Raw genomic sequence first — 23,230 nt, 5'->3', positions numbered from 1 at the left:
ATCTATATTAAATTGCCAAGAGCAGGTTCAACAGTATGTATAAAGCCCCATATATTTCCAGCTGTTCTTGACATTAGAGCTTTTATTGTTTTGCTTGAAATGAATTGCAAAAATTCAAAACAGCTGTATTTGTCTTATAATATAGTAACTCTCAAGGTTGATTTAAATGACAATTTTGCTTGATCACCATTTAGAATTTCCAAGGAACTCTGAAATCTACATCTACAGTATATCCTTCTCTACCATACTTTACAGTTGCCCTTGGTTATTTCCTCTGAGGGACCCACCAGCACACTGAATCTGTCCTGTAGAAACCCACCTCCGTGTGGTTCCACGACCACTACACACAGAATGTAGAGATTACCTTTGCTATATCATTTTAAAACTTTTGCTTTTAAGTAATGATACCCCTGTTTTTCAGTAAACTAAACTTAAACCTCTGATTGCCCACTTTCTCCCTCCTCCATGCCACTCAGGCAGACAGGCACAGAGCTTATCAGCACTGTAGTTCTTCACCTTCTGCAGCCATCTCCTTCCTGTTTCCACTGTCCCTTCAGTCCAGGACTTCCTTCCCCTCCATCTAGACTTTCCTGCCCCTCCTCCAGACTGCCTGAGACAATGGGATCAAATGATTATTCCTGGAGCAGTTTCAGTGCTGCCCTTTCACTGCTCCAAGGCCTTGTATAGCTCCTAACTGCCCACCAGATCAACCCGGAATCCTTACAGGGTGTTCATGTATCCTTAACAACTCGCCCAAACCACTAGCATCCTCTTTCATCCTGTTCTTCCCCTGTAATTCACTCATGGCAGATGTGCCTTGGTGTTTTTAAGTTGATGGCTTTCCTCTCTGTCTAGAAATAACCTTCTTCCTATCTCTTCTTGTTTAAATTCCCTGCACCCCACAGGCCTTCTTGCCTCCCCCCGTTAGGAGATTACTCCCTTTTTCCCACTGCCAGGTTTAGGCCCCATTAGCCCATTTTCCTTTAATCTTGTCTTTTGTCTCCCCCAGCTGTCAGCCTCCTGAGGGCAGAAGCTCCCTATTGCCTTGGCCTCCTGGGCAGGTCCCTCTTGCAGGCAATTAATACTCAGTGAAAATCAGCTGATTGGTTTAAGAGTTAAGTAACTACATTTGTGTTCTCTTGCATGTTTTTCTTTGAAATTTGAGTTTTTCTTGAAATTATGATTCTTTTTGAATTTAGTTTCTCTTTGGCATGCCCTTTATTCATATATACACTATTTCTAAGTTATATATCCTTAGGTAAGGAAGTTAATAAATATATGATTTTTAATTAAGTTTTTGTGGTACTGGGATTGATATAAAAGAATTAAGTAGTTTGATTCTATTTTATGTACTTATTTATTTTTATTATTTATTTATTATTATTATTTTTGTGTGTGGTACCGGGGATTGAACTCAGGACCCTGCACTTGCCAGACAAGCGCTTATTCTACTGAGCTATCTCCCCAGCCCCTGATTCTATTTTAAATCCTTCTTATTTAACTTTGCTGTATTAACTTGGGGAGGGAATGTGATGGCAGGGTGGAAAGAGTACAGGCAAACACTGACTATAGTTAGGATAAAGCACAGGAACTTTACAATCACAAGCTGAAGTTTGTATAACGTACTTTGGAAGTTACTTCATCTTTTGAGTTTCATGTACCTGTCCAAAGAATAAGGATTTTTAAATTATCTACAAAGTCTTTTCTCGTATAGTATATAATACTTGGTAGGTCCTTAACGTAATTTGGGAAAGAATCACCTTAAGGGGTGAGGATCTGTCTAGTATCTTCCTGTGAAAATTAAATGGAAAAAAACCATGAAAGTGATACTCAATAAAAGACTTACAGGCTATAGTATGCATTTTCTCCTTGCTGTGATTTAGGAACCATGATTTTGTCTGTAATGTTCCTGCCACATAGTACAATGAGTATTGGCTGTTATTTTACTAGATTTGAATAATCTACTGGATTTAATGTTGTTCCAGATAAGTTTCTGTAAGTTTTTAAAACAAATGTGTATTGCATTAGCACATATTTTACATTTTATCAACCGACTAGGTAAACCTTACTGTTTGGAAATAGCTAGTGGTTTATTTGTTCAGTGACAAAGGAATATGAATCTTGGGTAGCTTTATTCATTTAACAATAATATTTATGTTTCATAAGCTTATATTTCTTAAGACGGGGTGATGACTGGGTTTTGTCCCCGAGGAACCTCTAGCGTGACACTGACTCTGTTTGTTTACAGAAGAAGAAGAAGAAGAAGAAGAAGAAGAAGAAGGCAATGTTTCTGTGAAAATGGAAGAACAAAGGAGAGTAAGTCTGGACAGTGTGCACCACCCCTCAGGTAATGGTATAGCCTCCTGGCAAGGCTTACTGTGGTTCTGCTTCAGTCCCATTCGGACTGTTCTGTAGGTGTCTGCGCAGCTCTCAGAAGTTGGCTTGTTTGGTCTCCATGTCTTATGGCTGCTGAGCTGCTTAGTCCCATTTAGGATGCATGCAAACCACTTGAGAAGGATTTATAAAGTAAGCCAATTTATACAAGGTATTCCTTCCTGAATTACTTTGTAATGACTCAATTAGCTTTCATTTCTGCACAGAGGAGATTTAGTTGCATAAATTAGCTTATCATCATTGAGGAAGTGTCACTGCTAAAGGACAGTTTATAGATACAACATGCAGTTGCTGTCAAACCTATAAGAATGTAATATAGACATCTGTGTATACTTTGTGCTTGAGCAGAACAGACTTCTGCCATTCAGAGACTAACAGGGGACAACAAGTTGCCCAGGGGACAGGCAATGTAGACATCTCTGAAAAGGTCAACTTGACACAGGCTCTGACAATCGACCCACAGCTCTGTCTTCTTTGATAAAAATCAGATAAACTTAAGACCGCTAATTGATCTGCAGCCTGTTTAAATGTTGGCCATGCATATCTTCATTGCATATGATTAACACAGAAAGCAAATGAATTGGGTAAGAAATGCCAGAGTCCAGTGACAGGAACTGAAAACTGGAAAAGGACACTGGTGGCCTAAAAGACTAGGAACGATGTTCTTCCCTTTTATCCATTTCCACTTGGCACATGGCCCCAAGTACTAATTGTGGCTGAGACTGGAAAAATAACTGCACATGCTGTGTGCAAAATCACATGCTACAGACTACTTTTCTTGTTTGTTGTTATTTCCAAATTGCAAGAGATAACCATATCTGTAGGAGCATGAGGTTAGTTTTGATAAACCAGCAATTATGTTACACTGGAGGAAGAGGAGGCCTGCCTTCTTATCAGGACTTTACACCTCTCCATAGCCACATGTTAGCTGGGGCAAGGTCTGCCCTATCATCCCCAGGTCCTGCAAAGAGCTGGGGCTGGGGTCACCTTCCCCTCTCTGATATGTCCATACATCACTCTTTCAAGCTGTCAGAAGCAGGGTGGACAAGAAGCGTGTGTTCAGGAAGTAGCGTTCCAGAGGCCTTCCTCCAGCGACATGTGGAGAGGAAACGGAGGCCTGATTCAGGACCTGGACAGGAAAGCAGGCGCAGGTTGCTGTGAAAGGTTTTGGTTTTGCTGTTTTCAGAGAGGAAGCAAGGACTTAAGTCATTGCATGTCAGCACTCCTGTCCCGTGAAATACAGAGGCTCAGTGAAACTTTGAAGACAGTGTTTGATACTAATTTAAGTATGCATCATATGTTTTGGGTTATATATCATGAACCTGCTGCTAAAAACATGTACTTTTCTCTTTAAAAGATTTTTGCACAGATATAAGACATTGATATACAGATAGAGATCCTTTCCACAGATACATATATTTTGTCTTAAAGCAATTGTATTTTTCAAAAATGCATTTAAAAAACAAAAAAGAAAAAAAAAACTCTTTAAAAGCAACTGTCTCCCAAATTTTTGCCTTTGAGGCTAGGAAAGAAATCAGTTTTTCCTCAAAGAAATGAAATAAATAGATCTAGCTTTTCAAGCTGTTGCTATAAAGCACTGTAATAATTCTTATCTTTAGTGACATGAAATCTTTTCAAGCAACAGTTTTAATGCTTTTGCATAGCAGTGACCTTTGCTCATCCCTAGGCTGTCAACGGCGAGAAGCTTGTTTGCTGTGTGGGGCAATGAGTTGACAAGCGTATTACTATCTCACTGAGAATCACATGACATGAACTTCTAACCTTACTCAAGAATGTTACATATTTTTCACATTGACTGATTTTACTAAAAAAAATCATAGATTATTCTAATGTAAAATATGTAAGCTAAAGCAAAATCTATCTTGTGTTTTTACGTTACTGCATGTTCAAGCTTATGCATCTAGAACATATTGACTGACATACATGTGCATGCACACACATACACACACATGATCTCACTTGATTTTTCTCTTCAGTTTTCTTTATTTTTCTATTTGATTTTCTTAACAATGTAAAATATTCTTATCTTTTTAAAAATAGTTTTAAAGCCTACAACATCCACAGAGAGATTCTCCATTTATTATCATGTTTTGTTGTCATTTTAAAAATACCTTGCCTTTTCTGCAAAAGTATTTCCAGTGTTTACATGTTTAGTTTCTACTTCTGTAATAATTCTGTTACATTTGCCCAGTTAGCTTTTTGTGTGGTTTTAAAGGCAGGAGCAAGTATATTGTTTAAGTCCTCTATGAGCTGGCTAATTTATAGTTTCTTTTGTACCTTCTTGTTTTAACCATTCGCGCCTCTCAAGACAAGAAACATAAAGTGATTTTCTTTCGGTAATTTTGAAAATATAGGTCACGATGTAGATCAAATGGAAAAGTTGATCCATGTAGTTCAGACAACTAAACAGAAATAACTTGTACTTTAGAATGCATGTTTATCACATTATTCTCCATCCTGTAACAAATACATATGTCACATGGATTATTTTTCAGTGTGTCGGTGAACAGTGTTAACCTCATGAACCTATACTTTTGAGGCTATGTCCATTTAATTCTTGCATATATAATTAAGCACATGTAAAGTTTTGAAAAAGTAATTAAAGGAACTTAATGCCTCCTATGAACATGATCATTCCTGTATCCACATTTCATAACAAGAATTTAAGCACTGCATTCCTGAGGAGGCCTGGACTAATGACACACAGTACCAGGATCCCTCCCTAGTTGATGTTTCTAGTTTTTGAGTAGTATCCCATGCTGAAGAAGATAGAATAGTGAATTGTGTGTGCATATAGCTGTGTGACACACACAAAGTATTCTTTAACAGAGCTCACATATGGGACACAGAAGTGAGGCTGGTCTTTGGGTAGCAGCAGCATCAAGATTATAGGAAGCGTAGCTGAAAATGCATCTTTTCCCCAGGATTGCCCAAGTGCTGGCTCTGTTGCCTCTTGACAGCAGTGAGTTTAATGAAATGCTCATGATGCACATCCAGGGAGAGATGCATCTTGTACACGGTGGGGGGCTCCCTTCCCCTCGCCTGCTCCTGGAACTTCCATTAGTGTTAATGGGTGTTTCACCAAGTGCATCGAGGGGAAGAGAGACCCCAAAGTGATAAGAATTATGGGCTAGAAATCACCGCGTACTTTTTTTCTTTCTTCCCTTCCCCCTCTTAAAGATCTTTTAAATTAAAAATGATCATGAGAGAATCAGAAAAGGGGAGAGCTACCTGGACAGCTGGGGAGCCCGCTAGAATACTATTGCTGAGCCCAAAGCCTCTACTCTCCTTTTTAGCCCAAGTTTTGTTTTCCCTATCTTTGGGGGCCAAACCTAAGGCTGAGAAGTATGGGGAGCAAACAGAAGCCTTGACTAGGGAAGCCGGCTGTCTAGACCCGTTTACTGCCTGGCTGTTAGTGTGGGGGAGGGCCTCGCGTGTGGGTGATGTCATCCTCTCAGTGCTCTAATTCCTTGACTTTTAAACTGACACTGAAGGACTGTGTGGGGCGCAACGTTTGACCCATTTAGCAGTTGATTTAATCTGACTAGAATGTTTCAACTTCTAAATCTTTATTTGTTTAAATAAGTGGTTTTTAAAAGAAATCAGTCACTTTATTATAAAGTGATTTTTTTTTTCTAAAAAAAAAAAAAAAAGAGTGACAACCCTTGGAGGATCTGGCCAACCAGAGTGCCCTCTAGTGTCCATTTATAGAATTTATTTAATGTATACTGGGGTGAGGGGGAGTAATGAGAGGTGGCCTCAAACACTGTCAGTTCTTGGTTGGGTTCCCAGGAGGGTGCCTACCTCCCTGCTGGCATCAGCAGTGAGCACTCAGGTGCCAGTGTGGAGAAGTAGGAAGGTGCATGTCTCTCTGTCCACCTCCCTCCTTTCTCCTCTTCCCTCTGTCCCCCTCCTGAATTCTTAGGAAATGAGACAAAAATTAATAGGTGGATTTTGCTAGGTTGTATATTTTCTTGTCCTTGTTTTTTTTTTTTTAACAAGTATAATTGAAAAGTAGCATCTTATAAACATCTGGATTCCGTGTTATTCAGATTCTTTTTTGGGTTTAATAATGTTTTTGAAGATACTGAAGAGAACATTAAAACTTTCTAGTAAAGTTAATGTTCTATGTGAGTCAGAAAGTCTAACAAGATGAGCACACTCCTGATGCGAGTGAGGTCAGTTGTATTGGAATTGGCCAGAAGCTTGCTGTTCAGAAGCCACACAACAGAACTGAGATGATAGCCCGGATCCAGCAAGTGGCCCCACCATCTTCCCTTCAGAATTCGAAGATGACATTCCGGGGCTGGGAAGTTGATGCACAGATGTGCTCTGCCCAGCCAGTGAATACACGGACATCTTATTGATATTACTTGCATTCTTTTTGCGTTAACTCATCAAAACTCAATTATCATGAAATTAAAAACAGGAAATAGTTCTCTGTAACAAAAGCATCCAGTGTGTGTAACTCTGTGCTGCATTTCAGCAGCCCACATTGTATAAGTGACAAAGCATTTATTACCCGTTTATTGTGGTATTACAGAGTAGAGAGCACTAAATAATCAATCAGTTAATGGTCTGTATGGCAGTTGGAGCACATCACATCCATTGTGCTTATGTTGGTAGAAGGATGAGCTGATAATTCCCGTGTATGTTGCATGTTTATTCAGAGCTTAATGTCCTAAACTAGAGCTGACAAAAAATCTGGTGAAAAATGCAGCTTCAGCCGTGGCAACTGCAAAGTTGCTAAAATATTTTAGAGGCTTTGGACATAAATCCCTTCCCCCAAAGAGCTACAGTTAACTTCTGTATTATTTGTACTTTATCCTCTTCCTGTACCCACTTTTGGGTTGTAGGATTAAAAAATGATTCCTTAGTTTGAGTGTTGTATTTACATGTATGCATCTTTATTGTTGTTTTGAAGGGTTGCAAATTCTGCAAAATGATTATTGCACAATTCTGAAGGGTGCCATTCTCTTCAGAACACGCTGGGACTGGCTAGGTTCATACAGCAGACAAGTGGGGAGCAACATGTAGGTGGTGTTTTGATAAAAACACACTGCAACTAGAGGTTATATGGGAAAAGCAGAAAAAGAAAAAAGACAGTAAACATTAGATCTTATTGAAAATTATCTTAAAAGACAGAGCTAGGATTCTCCTCTGGATGTAATAAAACATTCGTGGACTCAGGATGGATTCTTTTGGTGGTCTGGATTGGTCCTTTGCTTTACATTGGCTCAAGCCCTAATTCACACTTTCTATTTCTTTTTCCTAGCAGATAAGAGCACAGATTATGCTAATTTTTACCAAGGCTTGTGGGACTGCACGGGAGCTCTTTCCGACGAGTTGTCATTTAAGCGCGGTGATGTGATTTACATTCTCAGCAAGGTAAGAGAGGAGAGATGACAGCAGTGGAAGGGAAACGCACAGTTTGATTTTTATGCATTTGGATTTACAACAATAGGGGAAAATGCCAGTTCAATTCTTCTAGGTCCTTGTTAACAATTGGGAGTTCACAATAATTAATTACTTTGTCAAGTGAAATATAATCAAAACTTAAACACACTCAGATAAGAGAACCCAGCCTAGAATGTGTGTACTCGTCACTCCAGCCTTGGTCCACATCCCCCTTGCCTCCTCCAGGAACAATGCACTTAGCGAAAGCTGACATTGCAGGGCATTGGGTTGTTTATTACGTTTCTCTTTCCTTTTCCTCTGTATTCTTCTCTGTGCTTATTCTAAGTTTGTATGCCATTCACTACTGGAAACACTGTGTTTATAGAACAAGGTTTTCCTCTTTATGTAAATATATTGAGTGTTCCGACAATTTAAAAGCAATTTAAAAGTGCTTTTCTATTCAGACAGGTTTAAATAAGTGTAACACACTATGTTTCTAAACAGAATGGCAAAGTATATTGTTTTAAACTCATCTTTATATATATTATATATATGAATCTTTGTCTTTGCTTTTTGAAATACTGGATTGTTCAGAATGTGTAAGTCTAAAAGTTAGGTTATATTTGTACATACCCATTTTTTTTTGGTGGGGGGGCAGAACCGGGGATTGAACTCAGGCCCTTGTGCTTGCCAGGCAAGTGCTTATTCTACTGAGCTATCTCCCCGGCCCCTGTTAATTTTCATACTTTTTCTTCCACTGTTACATGGAAATTAAAATATCTTCCTTTGTCTACATTGTGAGTCTATTTTAGAAACAAACAATACATGGAAGTAATTTAAATATAAGTTAAAAATGTTAAATACATCATTATCTAAGAGTTTAATATGATTTTTTATTTTGATTTCTTGGTTAGAGAAATATTTTGGTACTTTAAAGAGCTAATTTCATTAGTAATCTCTGTAAGGAATTTGGAAATAAAGTCACATATTGAATTTTAATGCTAGAATGGCTAGTGTATAAAATCATAAAAGGTGATTATAAATTCGAGTGAGGATCTTAACAAGGGTCATCTGTTTTAGCTCAAAAGAGAGCCAGGGCCTGTACCTGGTGTAGGTGTCTTGACTCCCAAGTCTGGTGTGTGCTTTTTTCTCTACTTTCTTTCCCCTCCCCACCCGCCCTCCCTCTCTTTCCTCCCTCACTCCCTCCTTCCTTCTGTTTTATTTGAAGTAAGTGTAAAACACCCACAATATGCTGGAACCCATTTTAGCCACCAGAAATCCAAAAGGAATGCAATATAAGCACCTAAAGATTGCTGGGGAAAGAAGTATGTAATAATAAATAAGTAAAAATAGCTATGGTAATTGCTGGCTAACATGCCTCAAGCTGAGCCTTAGCACTTAATCCTTTCAGTCTTCCACTTGTTAGCATAGTGTTTTTGGTTGTTATTCTCAGAAAGATATTTTCAGTCCTTTGGAGCTATAGATAGTGAGCTTCACATTAAAACTCTTAATTAAGCCTGTTATTGAGCATCTAATTGTCCTGACTTAAGACAACAACTTTCTGAGTTAATTACTGAATATAGAAATCAAACTGATTAGTTTTAGCTCTTATTAAGTAACTTTTTTGGAATCATTACTAAGTTGACGTGGTTCAGAGTTTCTTTAAGCAACTGGGCTGCAAATATGTATAAAATTAAAAAATGGATTATTTTCCATTTGAAACGTCCAGTTGTAGGGGTGACTGCTACACACTTATCCCACTGTTTTTGCAAATATAAAGCTTGTGGAGCCCGGGAAACTGAAAGCTTCTTTATGAGTCAGGTTGTCACTGAAAGCCTGGGCAAACTCCCACCTCCAGCAAAACAAGCACAGTTCCCTGAGCTTGTCTTCTACTTTTGCTTCAGAAAATCATTTTCTGTCCATGTGAAACTGAAAGTATAATCATAGGAATGTATTCTAGTTCTAGGATCCTACAGACAGAAGTTCCTGTTCTTCCAAGCCTGTTTTGAGGAGCCTATCCCTTCATTAGTGAAGCCTGATCATAGAACTAAAGTTGGGGGTGGTCCTCACAGGAAATCTTTTAAAGCTGCCACCCAAAATTTTTTTAAGCTACTTGGGAAGAGCTGAACAAAAAAATACAGTATTCCCACTATCAGATGTTTTACCAACACCATTGCTTCATTGGAGATGGGCATTTTAGCATGGACTTATTTTAGGTTTAGCCAAGAAAGAAACAGAATAGACCAGCACACATCACTATTGGCTGCATGACTGAACTTCCAGTGGCCCAGTTCTGGACATGGCAGAATCAGCTTGGTAAGGGTTGCTGAGCATGAGAAGAAGGGCATTAAGCTATGCCTGGTGGTACATAGACCTTTGAGCTATGTATGGGTATATTTGATAGTCTGGTTGCTTCGGAGTTGAGTATATGTTCGTGAAAATCCTTATCTTGTCATCTTGCTTTGGGCAAATTGAGATGGAAATCTCTAGATGGTCTCTAATAAGCTTATATTACCATGCCCTTCTTGTTTGTCAAAACTTTGGCAAGCATATTCCAGAATTTAATACTATAAATTCACTTAGTATATAAATAACTGATTTTGAAGGCTTGGTATTATAAGAACTTGCTAAAAGTGGTGGCACAAGCCTGTAGTCCTGGCACTCAGGAGGCTGAGGCACAAGGACCACTGAGAATTTGAGGGTTGCCAGGGCTACATAGTGAACTTAAGGGCAGCCTAAATGACATAGTAAAAAATAACACAGAACACAAAGCCTTTAGGAAGAGCAAAACATTGTTTTCAAAGGGCTTATTTTTAGATGAGAATAGAACCAGTGTTATGTATTGATAGCTTTTTAAAATGCAATTAATTAGAAATTGGTAGTGTTGTTATATGCCCAGGAATTTATTTAATCTTTTTTGGAGTTATATTTGGATTTTGTGGTGTTGGGATGAAATTTTACCATTTTAATTTATTTTTTTACACCATCTAGTGGCTCAGAATGAGTGGTGCAAGCAATTGCAGCTAATGTACACAATCAAAATGGTGTCATTAATTCAACTTTAAATCTAGTGATGGGTTATTACTTTCCGATCTCATGTCAATAAAGTATTAGCATTAATCATGAAATATTTTGTTAATCATTTTGTGTTAAATGTAGAAATTATATGCATAAGGAAGAATACATTTTAAGAAACCTAACATTTGTATAGATATAGAAAATGTATACTTGGCAAAGAAATTAATTCCATGACTTTGCTATTAAATAGCATCATTGAAAAGATTTTAAAGACACTATAACTTGCTCTTAGTAATGAACTGACTTGAAATACTAAATTTTCACTGATTTAATCTATAAGTTTGTTGTTCTTAAGCTATCCTTTTCCAAAAAGCAACGCAAAATAGTTTAACAAGATACATTCTTTCAATATAAATAAACATATAGAGAAATCAACAGTTATAAGTTATAATGAAGAGTGTTTTAATTTTGTAATGTAATGGCAAAAAAAAACCATTTAAGTAGTTTGGGGATTAGCCTATCTTCATTAAAAATAACACTTTGGAAATGCAGTTTTATTTTAAAATTCCATCCTCTATTTTACAAGGAATGCTGTATAGGGTATCAGCTGTGTTCAGCCTGGGGTTGATTTATTTTAAGCATCTTTTGAGAGTTATACACATCTTAGAATTTGTTTTATTCTATTTTTTTCAATGAAAATCAAGTATTATAATGAAGAACAGGCAAACACTCAACTCTTTCCCCTTCCCTTTTTAATATTTTTCAATTAGCTGTCATGTGACCTCCGGCTAAGCTAGCCCTTCTTCAGAGTGTCCAGGAATTTTCTTAGGTTTAAGCTTTCAGTCTCACTGATAATAAATCTAAATACTGTTTGCCTAAAAAGAAGATCCAGTAACTTTGCTTTATTGTTATTTTCATACAAAGTTGCTGCTGTTTTTTTATGTGTTAAAATAAGTGCTGCAATAGTTCATTGGATATTTAGATTTTTTTTTCCATAAAAAACTCAAAAGCACATTTTTAGGGACAAATAAAGATGAAATTTGTGATTCTAATAACAGCTGTGTTGTTAGTGAATTGACCCTGAAATACAGGTGTAGTTCAGATTCATTTGATGGGAAAAGTTATATTGGAGGTATGAAACCTATTAATTTTTAAAAACATTTTGTTTAGTAATCAGGTTACTTAGAATCATGCTAAATAAAGTATTTTACTAGTTTGTATCTCAGTTCTGTTTACTCCAACCATGGCTGTAATATTGCAGTTAATAGCATTTTCCTAGAAACATGCTTATGAAAATTTTATAGTTTCAGTAACAGGATCCATATCACACAGCAGAAGGCCTAGCCCATGTCCCTGCATTGCTCTTTGTTTAAATATTCTGCCTTGTTGTTGTGGATTTACATCCTCTGTTAGTTTATCTTTCAATGTGTACTTGGAGTAAACTGCTACCAACATTCTCATCTTTAGTTTTACAGTAATAAATTATTTTTAGTGACTTAATAACTAATGAGCTATACTTCATCAGGAAAGAGGCAAGCTACTTTGATGCTAAAAGAAAAATAAGAATATTAAGGATTCTAGAATATTTAGTGTAGGGTATATATGACTTTAGCTTTGTAGCCTTTTTGAGAAATATGAAGTCAAAAGACAGGATGTAGAATACGTCATCACTAATACACAATAAAAGGCACTTTTTTAGAGTTTATTGGTTTGAGTTCCAAGCATTGCTTCCTTCCATGTCTATCTGCTTGATTGACTTTTTGCGGCAATTGATGAATGGTGACAGACATTGACCATTTGCTTCTCATTATGAAAATAAAAAGATTCAGGTACTATGCCTCACCCCCTGCCACATAAACCTATAAAAATGAATGAAGTAAACATCTTGCTGAGCTCTGCTGGCAGAGGGAAACGACAGGCTTCTCTGTAGCTGTTGTAGCTTTCGTGCATGATTGTGTGACCCAGGGTGCCACAAGAGCCTGGCTGCTGATGGGTGGCGTAGACGTCTCACTGTAGGACATGTATTATGGACACTAAACTAGCTCCCAAGTGTTATGTGGCCGGCAGTCTTTCGGAAGGAGGAGGAGGGTCCTTGTGACTGCACTTGACTCAACCTGACGGCTGGTAGTGTCTGTTTGCACTGTCAGTCTGGCCAGTGTGAGGGCACTGTGTGTATTTTTGTACTTACAGTGCTCAACAATATGGCAGGAGTTTAAGAAGCACTTACCAAAATACAGTAAAAAAGCAGGGAACAATCCTGACTTCTAAAAAAAATGATAGAAGCATACAATTAGGAAATTTTAGTGCTAGCCCTTCTCCTTATAGATGAAGAAATTAAGGCTTAGCATAATTGGAGGAAAATAAAATTTAAATCCAAGGGAAAAAAAACATACCCTGTGGTGACCTTGACTATAATCAAGTTCTGCAACTGAACTTTGGCCTGGGCATTGTCTCTTGGCAGCCAACCCCAAATAGGGAGCAATGGGGAGCTAGTAACTCCTTTTATTCATAAAGGAGGGGTCTTGGCTTCTCCCAAAACTAGCTGCTTTGAGAATGCATCTCACATGAGTTTTTAGGGTCTGCCTTGATTATCTGGCACCAACAACTTTATCTAATAAGTGTTAGAATGGCAGGCAATGACTTCCACAAAAAAATTTATAGTAAATATAACAAGATTTAATAAAGGTAATTCTGTGAAGATCCAAATGTACAGTAATTAGTTTTACTAATTTGTATTAAGTTTATAACTGTATACTTGTAAAAATCTCAATGAGCAATTTAAGTATAAACAGAGATTTCATCCCTAGTGAATTTGGGCTGTGCCCGAGGTTGCCTACCTAGTTAACAACAGAGCAGGATCTTTCGAGATGGTAATCTTAAGAAAAACATGCAGACTTTCCATTATACCTGCCACAGCATTTCTGCCTTTGCAGGATTCTGTTTTTAACCTGCTGTCACTGCTTGCAGATTATTCAACTTAATTTCTTCTAGGAACTGAAGTTTTTTTGCCCCAGTCCAAAGGGACAGAATTCTCTTTCTGCAGATGAGATTTAAGCTCTTTAGATGAGGCTTGCAATACAGCACCTCACAGTCATGGAGGGCAGCAGCTGCCTGGAATAGGAGCCACCCTCCAGATTGCACAGCTGAGCTTGCCTGGGTACCATGCTTCAGAGCAAATGTCTGGTCATTTATTCTTGTATATCTCTTGTACACAAAGGACAAGATGCTCTACTGGAGACTGTGAATCCTAAAAAATTATAGCAAAGTCAATCAGTGCATTGTTCAAAATAAAGACTGTGTCTGTTCCGCATTTCACACTTTTTACGCATCTGGCACTGCAGGCATGCAGGACAAGCCTTTTCTTAATCTCAGTGAGTTTGCGTTTCATGTTGTTTGCAGGAATAAAACTAATGCACCTAAGATCCACTGAGCAATAAAGGCTCATCTTGAAATGAGAGATGTAGTCTGGACTGAATAACTCGGAACATTTCATAGCAGTGGAGGGGCCTGAGTCAGGGCTTAGGCCTTGACAGGATTTGAGAGAGGGGAGACTTCCCTGGGGAAGAGAGCTCCACAACCAGAGGCATGAATGGAGGTGTGGACCCTGGACCATGCACACCAGCACAGTGACAGGAGAATGTTCCCAGCAGGCTGCAGCAAGTCAAGCAGAGAACTTGTAGTGCATGCAGTGGAGAGCTAGTCAAAGTTCTTATGCAGCAGGGTAAGCCGATGAAGGCAGTTTCTAGGAAGATCAGAGATAACAGTGCAGTGGTACAGGGTGAGGGCTGGAAGTCTGGTGTGGAGTGATGGCAGGTGCAGTAGTGTGGAGTGAGTAAAGCCCAGCAGAAACATAGAGTCCATCCTCAGCGCATGCGGCGTGTGAGCTTGGAGGCTGCCCTCTGCTGAGCCAGGCTTGATCGGGCCTTGCCCATAGCACTGCAGATCATCCGGCAAGATCTCACTCTGTACTATTATAACTGTTGACTGTAGGAATTTGAATTGAGGGTATCTTGACTGTGGGATAGAAACCAAAATTTATCATATAAGAATTAAAATTCTTACTATGTGACATCTTACTTTTCTTTTGTCTTTTCTGCTTTAAAAATGTAGTATATCTTGGTACATTTATATCTAAGTGGATGGACCTTGAGACCATAATCGTAAGTGAAATAAATCAGATACACATGTGTAAATATTGCTGTTCTCTCCCGTGTGAGAAACTAAAAGTATAAATATAAACCAGAATAATAGATATTATGCAACAGGAAGAAACTATTTAAAAGGAAAAGGGACTTAGGGTGAAAACTTCTTGAATAAGGAAGGGAAGAGAGGTTGAAAAGAGGAGTAGGGGAATGGGAAAAAGAGGAATCAAAATACATCTTGTATAGGTATAAATTCCCTACGATGAATGTGATTATTTGTATATCTAAATTGCACCAATAAACTTAATTAAATTTAAAAAATAAAAATGAAGTAGACAGTGCAAGGAAAAAAAATAGTTATTCTTAAAGGAACTCAGCGTCAGACCTGCCCAGTAAATTATTAAGTAACGAGGTTGATTTCTGTAAGCCACTAGGAAACTTAGTTCTTCAAACAGGTTCCAGATTGGTGGTCAGACACTGCAGAGGACCAGGGATTGGGAACGTCAGTTTCCTCTTGCAATGGGCTAGGAAACCAAGAGTCACAAAGTTCCTGCTGTACTTTTAATTAAGGGCACCCTTGGAAGAGATGCGAGCATGAGAAATGAATGATTTTTTAAATTTCCAAGTAGAGATAATACAAAGGAAGATGTTGAAGGGTTGCCTTCAAGAAACTACTTATGTGTTTTTTAAAAAAACTTCCCTAGTTTTCGCACTATTATACTACAATGTTTATGAATAGTTATCCCAGTCAGTACTTGGACAATAATGTAAAGTCCACTGGTTCTTAAACTTACTGTATTTTGTATTTTGTGAATAAAATTGCTTCCATTTCCACAAAAGGGTAGTATATTTTAAGGCAGGTAAATGTTTGGGAAAAGGATGCATAGCCTTTTGACATTTCAGACACCTGTTGCTTTTACATGTGTCTGTAAGTAATGTCTGGAAGGGTCAGTGCATCACAGAGTGCTTCAAGTTTCAGTTAAGACAGCTTTCTTTCACCATATGGTTTACAGAAAGGGGATTAGCATACTTGAGAAGCTAGGATCATGGTGCTGAAAAGGATTTTAGTAAATGGTGGGGCCTTATTTAAGTGTAAAGTAATATACTAGCAGAGAGAGAAGCTTTAGTCAATGAGTAAACACGGAGGTATGCTTACTTTCGGGTTGAGTAAAGTCTGTTTCACTTTATCAAAACTAAAAGGCTTATCTTTTTTTCTGCCTTATTACACACTTTAATTTATTGCTCAATAAATATTAATTGGGGCCTAAAATTTTAACTATCAAGTAAAACACATAAAATGATTGTGATGGCAAGAGAATTGAAAACACAGGAGTTAGCTTGCAAGTATTCAATGCCACCTTACTATTATTTTCTCGGATTATTGGGCAGATTTGGCTGCTTTTGCTTCTTTGACTGCCACATTACATTTTGCCTTGAAGCCATCCATTTTGCAGATATTGAATTTCTTTTGAGTGCTATTTTTATACAATAAGCATCACTACACCTCTGGATCTTGATAGCATTACTGCAGGAGGAGAAAGCAGCTTTGTGTTAGTAATTACCTAACATTGTCAGAAGCTGACTGCAGGCCTCTTTCTAGTGATAACAGAATAACCGCATAATGTAGCTTTATAGCACATGATTAATAGAAAATAATTACACGTCCTACAAAGGGATGCAATATTTCTTATAAATTGACTAGAATGGTTTCCTGTAGATTAAAGGACTCTTCATTATTTTATCAGTTCTCCGGAAGTACAGTCACTTGCCTATGTTAGCATTTCAGTTGATGTTAAGAGCTGAATAGGGTGAGGGATGCCAGATGGCAGACCTTCTTGTACCTGAGATCTCGGGGGCTGTAAAGATGATGATTCTTAACCTGTCAGAGATTTAGGTGGCAGCTTTTTTGGTTGTTTATTAATAAGATAATGCTTGAGAGATTCATTCATTCATTTCATTCATTCATTCCTAGCCACCTGTGACTTTAGAACAATACATGTGAACTGTAAGAAAAATTATGTTGATCACATTTTCTACTGTAAGTAATAGGTCATTTAGAGTCCCATTTGGGGGCAGCAAGGAGTAAAGGCAAATACTGGCTGATTTCCTTCTTCAGAAGGAAAACTTGTGTGATGTTGAATCTTCAGACTGAAGTTTAGAACACAGCGCTCCAAGAAGCATTTTCATTCCAATTTATAGGCTGCAAATGGTTTAATTGGGATTCATGTTGCTCAGGGGGCTCATCCAGAGGATGGTAATGATAAGAGGAAAGCTCCTGTGTTTGCAGTCTTGTCGAAACACTCTAATGGCTGCAGAATAAATCCATAAATTTGCCTCCTAGATTTTTACCTCTCCATATTTTATCTTATCTCTTAATTCCACACAGGAGTATTATGTGGAATTCTTTACAAATGTAAAGTAATAAATATTCTGGTTTTTCTTTTTACCTTCTCTGATTTAGATCTGTGATATTTTAGAATACTTTCATGAAGTGTGTATTTTATACAGTTTCAATTGTTTTAAATTAAATGAAGCATTTAAGATACTAATGTAACATTTTTTTCTCCTTGAATGTTACTTTTAAGGGATTTGTGTACAGCTGAATAAGCTGCTTCCTGCTGCTCCCTGCTTAGTGAACCTTACCAGTCTACCACAGTCCAGAAGTCTCTTTTTTAAGTGTGAATTCACTCAGTTCTCACCATCATCTGTCATTTGTCAGTGTGTTTGGTAGAGATCAGTCCCTAAACGTGGATATGAGTGAGATTTTGAGAATATCGGATCCTTAGTTAACAGTACAAGTTATTAAAGTAGAATATTATAGCCATATGAACTTTCTGACTTGTGATTTGAGTGTAAACATTGTCACCAATGTTGAGGGCTGTTCTCTGGAAGCAGGTCTAGGTCAGTGATATGTCCTCTCACTAAATATTCTCTGTGTCTACCGTGTGAAGTTCCTTTAGTCTTTTCAAATAATCAATTTGAAAAGTCTAAGACTGGCATTAGGTAAGAGATTTCACACTCACACTTACCCTATTAATTATGCATTTGACAATTTACAATATGGACCTTTGGTCTATGGAAGGTTAAGTACTTTTGTTTTGCTAAGCATTAGGATCTAATTATATTCATTGCCTGAAAAATTGAAAAGGGCAGTTTTATTAGGTACCTATTAGTGTGTAATGGCTGCTAATCATAGCTTTCAGTAAGTTAGTGTGTTCTTCTGATAAATATATTCTACATGGAGTATACTCATCATTACTGAGTTCTGGACTCAGAGTATCCTTGTTGTGTGGACAGTTTTGTCCCCTGTGTCTGTATTATCAGCGGACTTTCTGGCCTCCTGGCGTGGGTCTGCCGCCCCCAAGCCAGAGCTGTGCCTTCCTCAGCATAAAAAGGGCAGGATTAGTCTCCCTCCTTTCCCTCCACTTTGTCCTTCTCATAACCTAATTCTGACACTGCCCACTGTTGGAAAAAGCACCTACAGATTTTCTCCTATAATCCCTCTATTGGTAGACTACATTAATCAATACATACATCCTATCGTTACCACACTATATTGAAGAGGTACATAATTTTCCTTTCTGATGGTCAGTGGCTTACTAATCAATACAAATATTCAGTCTGTACTCGTATTAACCTCCTCTCCCCACGCGTAACTCAGTATGCATATGCACATTTATCTATGACTCAGATGCTGGAAAATCATAACCTATTGAATTACTTTGGGGATTGATTTTAAAAATTTATCTTCTATGAAAAATTAAATTTTGGCCCTACAGCGCTCGTGCAGAGTATTGCTTTTGGAAGATACTATTCTTGAAACTTGTGATTCATTTTACTTTGTTTGTATCTCACTAAACATAAATAAAATTTGAGATAAAAATACATTAGTCAATCTGGCAGATGTATGAGGCTGGTTATAAAGGGTTTGTTATGCCTAAAGCAGTGGTATGTCTGTCAGTGGGGGATAAAGGAAAGAAGAGGAGACATGGCTTTGTTTATCTCGTATTGCAAGGTAAATGTAGAAGTGCCTCATCCATCACTCTTTTCTACAGCTAGATTAATATTTTGCCTTTAAAACTTGAGATACTTTTATTTCCTATTGATCTTCCACTATAAGGGTGAATCTAATACCAGCTTAAATTCTCTCCACCTGTCCTTTATATAATACTGTTTATGATCAATAAAAGGAATAATAAATGCCTTAGGCATGTTTCTGTAAAGGAATCTATTTGTGTGTTACTTTGAAAAGCAAATTGTTTTATGTTAGTATTTGCTTATTCTCTAATTTATGTGTTTAAAATGTGGATATTAGATTGACTTAAGGCTGTACATTCTAAATCACTTCAGGTCATATAAGTTTAAGTAGAAATTAGTTTGTTGCAAAAAGTTGTCCTTGTTAGATAACAAGCTTCTTGAAGGCAAATATACCTTTGGGACCCTAATATTAACTTTATAGACTAAGGGGGTGGAGGAGAGGGAGAGAGAGCGAGAGAGACTTTGTCTAGAGAACTGGTTTCCCAAAACAGTTTCATTTTCCATGTTCTTCTCATGAGTGAGTGACTGCCTCTGTATTCTACAGAGTAATAAACAGGCATTGTGTCATGCATTAATTTAAATCTTTGCCTAACAGCATTTTTTAAAGTGTCTAGAAACAAAAAGATGACAGTGTTTCCATTTGCCGCTTAAGCTCTTGTAACTTTATAAAAAGAAATAACAATGTCTAAGAAGTTGCATACATACCACGTTGTACTTCCACCAGTCTAAAGGTTAATATTGCATATTGTTTTCAATTAGGAGTACAATAGATACGGCTGGTGGGTAGGAGAAATGAAGGGAGCCATTGGCTTGGTGCCTAAAGCCTACATAATGGAGATGTATGATATCTGAGAGTCCTGGGTAAGTACATTTTAATCCAGTGCTCTTGTTACAGCTCGTATGTTCTCTTGGTCTCTTTCTTGTAAGTCTTTGTCTTTTTAAGTCTTTATAGTTTTTGATAACACATAGATGGTACCCACATCTTTTTTGTTTAGCTTTATCTTTAAATTTAGAAATATCATCATAGAATGAACTTTGGAAATGAGTACATTTTTTAGACACAGTTCCTTTGATAATAACCAAAATGTTTGCCCAGATTCCCTCCTCTTTAGTAAAACACTTTTGTGACCTTTCTGAGGAGCTAAGTTGATAAAATGTTGAGTAAACATTCAGTTTTCCTTGACTAAAAGAGTACAATATTTCTAGGCTAGAAGAATCAACATTTCTATTGAAAAAAATATTAAAACTCAACTTTTCCTTTTTGTCTGCAGAAGAAGAAGAGTCTTCTGGTTGTCTGCAAATGCTTTTGATTTTGAAGTCTCATGAAAGCCTGGGTGACAGCTTAGAACCTTTCTTTGCTTTATTGAATGTCTTTGACTCTTACTTTAGTCATTTATTAGAGTAGTCTGATGTGAAATTAAATGAGTATTGATGTAAATTAGATGCAAGCAGTAAAGTTGTACCTGTTGCTGTTTCGCAGAGAAAGTATTACAGTTTTTATGTACTCATTTGATTGTCTGAAGAGTTCATTACTATTTATATGGGCCATACAGTCATTGCTACTTCTAGTGTGAATTGCACTTTCACTTAATCATTGGGCATCAGTTACTTTTAGAGTGTAATATATGATTGCATAGAATTTTAATTGAAATTGTCATGCAAATTGTTGGTAGGTGCTAAAGAATGTGTTAAAGCTTTATAGATCATTTAGTATTTTTTTATGTAGTGATGTGATTCAAGAAAGAAATTTTACAAATTGGCAAATTTATTTCCTAGTAAATGTAACCACAAGAAAGAAAAAAGTGACAGAAATACAAGTGGAAGTGTGCTGTCCCTTGAAATACTAGTGCAAACCAGAACCATTTTTGTGCAGAGTACTTTACTGAAACAGATATTTTGGGTTGATATGGATTTGTCAGTCCTTTCTACCACATTTCTGTTTAAATGTAATGAAATAAAAGATTCATAAGAAACCCTCTTCTGCCACTACATAATGTTGTAAACAATCTCAAAATAGTCTCAAAAGAAGGCAGTGTACATAAGCACTCTTATCATTGTTATGTTATTAAAATCCCACGGTAGCAGCAGAACTGTGGATTGGAATCTCCCCTGCATTTCTCAGAGTGCTTAAAAGAAAACAAAGGTTTGGAGAGGAAAGAGTAGAAGTCGCAGTGGGAACACGCACCCACGAGTGAGAGCGAGGAGGTCAGCGACCTGACCTTGGGGGTAGATTCAGGGCTGCAGAGTGAGATCTGGAGAATCTTACCACCTTTTCCTGGACTTTGAAATCAGAAGTGTTTTAAATACCCACGAAGTACTTGTGTGGCTTTAATAAATGTCAAAATCCAGTACCAACTTATTATTTGGAATAGACATAATCTCCCAATACTAATCATTACTTAGCAAGTACTAGCTTTGTTGAAATTTTCAAGGAAAGATTCTACCCATATGTATAAGCTGAAAACTGTTTATAGGCAATATTAGAGTGTTTATTTTACAATTATCCCTTAAATGCCATGAAAATTCAGGTTTAGATGTAAGGGAGGAAAGCCTAATTTTAGGAATTTTGAGTTAACTCGGGTTTTATGTATATTGACACATCAAGTTAAGGTTTTCAGAAATGACATTTGTATAGTTGATACCCTTTTCCTAGTATGTTGCCATTGAAATAGATGGAAAGCGCCGTGGCGAAAGTGAAACGGCAAGGAAGATCTTAATGGACTGTTTTTCAAAGCTGGGTGACTGAGAAGCAAAAGTAGTCTGGAAAAGTAGTGCCTGGAATGTAAGTGGAGCTCTCGGTGCTGGGCCAGTAGATGGCAGCAGCTTGTCATCGCTCGCAGCCTCTCTTGGCACCCCTCCCCCACCCAGGCCGGCCGGCCAGGCAAGTGTTGGGGCAACGTGCAGGGGAAGAGTTCCGCCTTCTTTGCAGCTAATCCAGGAGAGGGAGTCCTTTGCCAACGGATGACCAGTGTGTACAAACCAGACAGTCTCTGAGTGGTAACTGTACAGGAAGATGGTGTTACTTCTGTCCAGAGCTCCTCTGGCCTTTGTCCTTACACTTGTGTGTAGGTGGAAGATGTATGAAAGGAAACGAAAGACTAAAATCGCAGTGACAGAAAAAATAATCATCACTTTCGATTCATGACTACTTTGTATTCATTTGATGAAATCATTTGTATACAACCAGGGACAAAGTTTTCTTTACACCCTTGACGATATATTACATACTCTTCAAGATCATAATAATATCATTAATGTGAATTTAAACAACATGGCTTGTTAGAAAATATGCTAATTGTTATGTTCTCATTATGTTTGCGTAGAGCTTTTATTTGTTTTTCTATGAACAGTTAGAGAGCTAATTTTTTCAAAGGTGATTGTAAGTCATATTTTATATAGCATTTTGCTTGATTATTTGCTCTGTACTGAATTTGTACTCTATTGCCATTAGATCTTACAATAATGTTCCACTCTGCAAATTTTTAAGGTTCAAATAAAGTTTAATTGTTTGCAAACTGTTATGATGCTAATAATTCAACAGCCTGCTGTGTTACTAATGAAATTACTTTGTTATGATTAATTTGGAAAATAGTGTGTTGATTGTAGTAATTAAGCACAACAAGGTGAAGTAAATGATTCTAATGCCATCTGGCCTCCAAACTGAATGAAGAAATGAAATAGGGCTGTCATCTGAATTTATTCAAAGAAGTAAAGATAATACAAATGGCTTCCACTGCTTCAGGATTTACACGTAACCACAGATCACTCTGTTCTTCTTTGGCACTTTGCTACTCATGATACTTTCATTTATGAAAAAGAATATTATTTAGACCAGCAATTGTTCTGAATACTTTCTTTAAGCTGATTATTTTTACCATAATTTAATTACACATAATTGCATAAAGTAGTGTAGGATCATAGAAAAATCACTTCTGAACCATCTGTAGGTGAAATCTAGATATGTTGTGTTTTGTCTTATTTTTCATTTTTGCCATCAGCATACAAACACTTTGAATATAACTTTTCACATTGAGTACTACTTTCATTTAATTATTTGTACAATGTTTTCAGTCACTGCTTTCTCATAGAACTGTTGATTTCTGCTTTTCTGACAATTCTCTAATCTGTTGCTGTCCACACATAGATTCTGTCGCGTGCTTCTTGACCAGCAGGAAAGACGCAACACACAGCTCTTCCTTCAGCGGTTTATTCAAGCCCCT

At 37.3% G+C, this 23,230-nt stretch overlaps 1 protein-coding gene across 4 annotated transcripts in view; it reads left to right on the top strand.

Moving 5' to 3' along the window:
- Positions 1-22,525, top strand: part of Skap2 (src kinase associated phosphoprotein 2) — a 210,093-nt gene extending 187,568 nt beyond the window's left edge. Inside the window, exons 10-13 of one of the 4 annotated variants that reach the window (XM_023709893.1) lie at positions 2,267-2,347; positions 7,691-7,803; positions 19,770-19,871; positions 20,285-22,525. In XM_023709893.1, the coding sequence (XP_023565661.1) occupies positions 2,267-2,347; positions 7,691-7,803; positions 19,770-19,862 (287 nt within the window). In that variant the 3' untranslated portion in view covers positions 19,863-19,871; positions 20,285-22,525. Of the gene's footprint in view, positions 1-2,263; positions 2,348-7,690; positions 7,804-19,769; positions 19,872-20,281 lie in introns of all 4 variants that reach the window. The other 3 variants (XM_023709892.1, XM_023709890.1, XM_023709891.1) reach the window with 3 other exon arrangements.
- Positions 22,526-23,230: the final 705 nt, after the last annotated feature.

This window comes from Octodon degus, unplaced genomic scaffold (genome assembly GCF_000260255.1).
Source record: "Octodon degus isolate 3935 unplaced genomic scaffold, OctDeg1.0 scaffold00015, whole genome shotgun sequence".
NCBI lineage: Eukaryota > Metazoa > Chordata > Mammalia > Rodentia > Octodontidae > Octodon > Octodon degus.
This window is presented reverse-complemented; position numbering and strand designations above follow the sequence as displayed.